This window comes from Cyprinodon variegatus, unplaced genomic scaffold (genome assembly GCF_000732505.1).
Source record: "Cyprinodon variegatus isolate N-32 unplaced genomic scaffold, C_variegatus-1.0 Scaffold114, whole genome shotgun sequence".
Classification (NCBI taxonomy): domain Eukaryota; kingdom Metazoa; phylum Chordata; class Actinopteri; order Cyprinodontiformes; family Cyprinodontidae; genus Cyprinodon; species Cyprinodon variegatus.
In genome coordinates this window covers 291,437-293,247 of record NW_015150567.1, presented here as the reverse complement: position 1 = coordinate 293,247, position 1,811 = coordinate 291,437, and the positions used below count along the sequence as shown (strand labels likewise).

The 1,811-nt window shown below is 33.3% G+C and overlaps 1 protein-coding gene across 1 annotated transcript in view; it reads right to left on the bottom strand.

Annotated features, from left to right (window-relative positions):
- Positions 1–1,811, bottom strand: part of itfg1 (integrin alpha FG-GAP repeat containing 1) — a 278,742-nt gene that overhangs the window by 132,712 nt on the left and 144,219 nt on the right. Inside the window, exon 11 of the mRNA XM_015375167.1 lies at positions 206–356. Coding sequence (XP_015230653.1) covers positions 206–356 — 151 coding nt within the window. The remainder of the gene's footprint in view (positions 1–205; positions 357–1,811) is intronic.

Below are 1,811 nucleotides of genomic sequence, written 5' to 3'. Positions count from 1 at the left end.
TCAAAAAATATGGATATTTTAAGGGCAAAAATGAATTGTTAATGTAATAACAAGAAACGCCAACTTGCCCAACTATATTAAGAAAAATAATAAAAGTGATAAAAGTCTAATAAATTAATGTAAAACACTGTGGGGGGGACTCCATTTGTAAGAATCAAAATTACTAACTTGCCTTATAAAGGATTAATAAAGGTAATCTACTCACATCCTCATAGATGTCAAAGAAAGTAGCCATGACGGCCTTCTGGATCGCTCCCAGGTCCGTTTGGTCCCAGTGGATCCGAAACATCCGTCCAACACCAGCACAGTCGGGGACATTACAGATAACGTTCTCCAACAGGAAGGCCCGCTGATCACTGAGAACAACAGACAAACACAGCATTTAATCGAGGTGTCAAACAAGGTGATACTTGGATCTGGTTTCATTTAGCTGCTGAATCATTGAATAATCCCAACAGTTTACAATCCGTGCCATCTATAGACCAACTCAGGTGTGAAGCTAATCCCACCTGAAAAAACAGCTCATCCAACCAAACTAGATCATTAGAATTCAGTTTAGTTTCTTCTTTCGGAGGTAAATGTTGAGTTTAACAAATCAAGGCCTTTTCAGGCCATACTTTAGATCTTTAACAGCTATTGTATATAAACCAAACACACCGTGTGCTGCATTTTGGTTATAACTAACTTGCACCCTAAAGAAGAAAGGCTAATATTCCCTTATTACTCCTCCATTAAGCTACTTCATCAGATCTAAAAGCTTTTATTTTCATTCTATTGCTGAGTATCTGTGGTTGGAAACCCATGTGGTGTTATTCTATGAACACAGACAGACTGAGATTGATTTTAGGAGAAATGAATTAAATCCCTACAGGTCTAACCTTCTTTTTTCCACGACGTTTACCTTTTACTTTGTCTGCTCAGAATGTTTCAACACCATCCTGTGTTTCACTGGGGAACTAAACTGACCTCTTTCTACTTCTATTTGAAAAAATCCTGCTTCATTCTCAAATGTAGAAGTATATTTCAAACCTCTTCTGGCATTGATACAACTAATATAAAACCAAATATAATACCAAATTATTTTAGTAACTTCTGAGACTGCAAATCAGAGCTGCTGTTGCTATACTTAAAAAAACACAACAACTAAAAAGATAAAACAACTCAATACAAAATGTAATTTGATATAATGCTGAATGTTAAATAATCTATAACTGTGCAAATAATGCATATTACTGTAAAGATATTTTTCTAAATTTTACTTAAATGTAGCATTTCATGCAGTGGATCTTGAATTAAAATGTTATGGTAACCACACAAAAAAATAAAGTATTAAAAAGGTTTAAGGAAGAGAGCGTTAATTGTGTTAATTGCTAAGTTGTAAAACACAATATCTTAAATGTTTATCTTTTGTTTTTAAGATATAAACTAATAATGAGCAGCTTTAGAAAAACAGCAGCATAACCTTCTTATTATAACACTGCGTGGCTTCAGGACTACTTTGCAGCTTTTGTTAAAAATGTACTTCCCATGATAAACAGGTCCTACTTAGCAGTATTTCTACCACACCTGGTTCTGATGTGTAAGTTAATGTTTGCAATGATCGAAAAAAAAAAAAAAAAAAGCGTAAAAAGAAGTGTATGTGAGTGAATTTTATACCATTATTGTTCGAAGCATAGAACATGTTTTGTAAAAGGAAAAACCTTATCATTCTGGATTCCATTTTTTCCAATATTATTTACCAAACATATTCTTGGCTTGTAATGATTAGTAGTCAGTATAAAATACCTTTAATATATTAAGCTGGAGATATT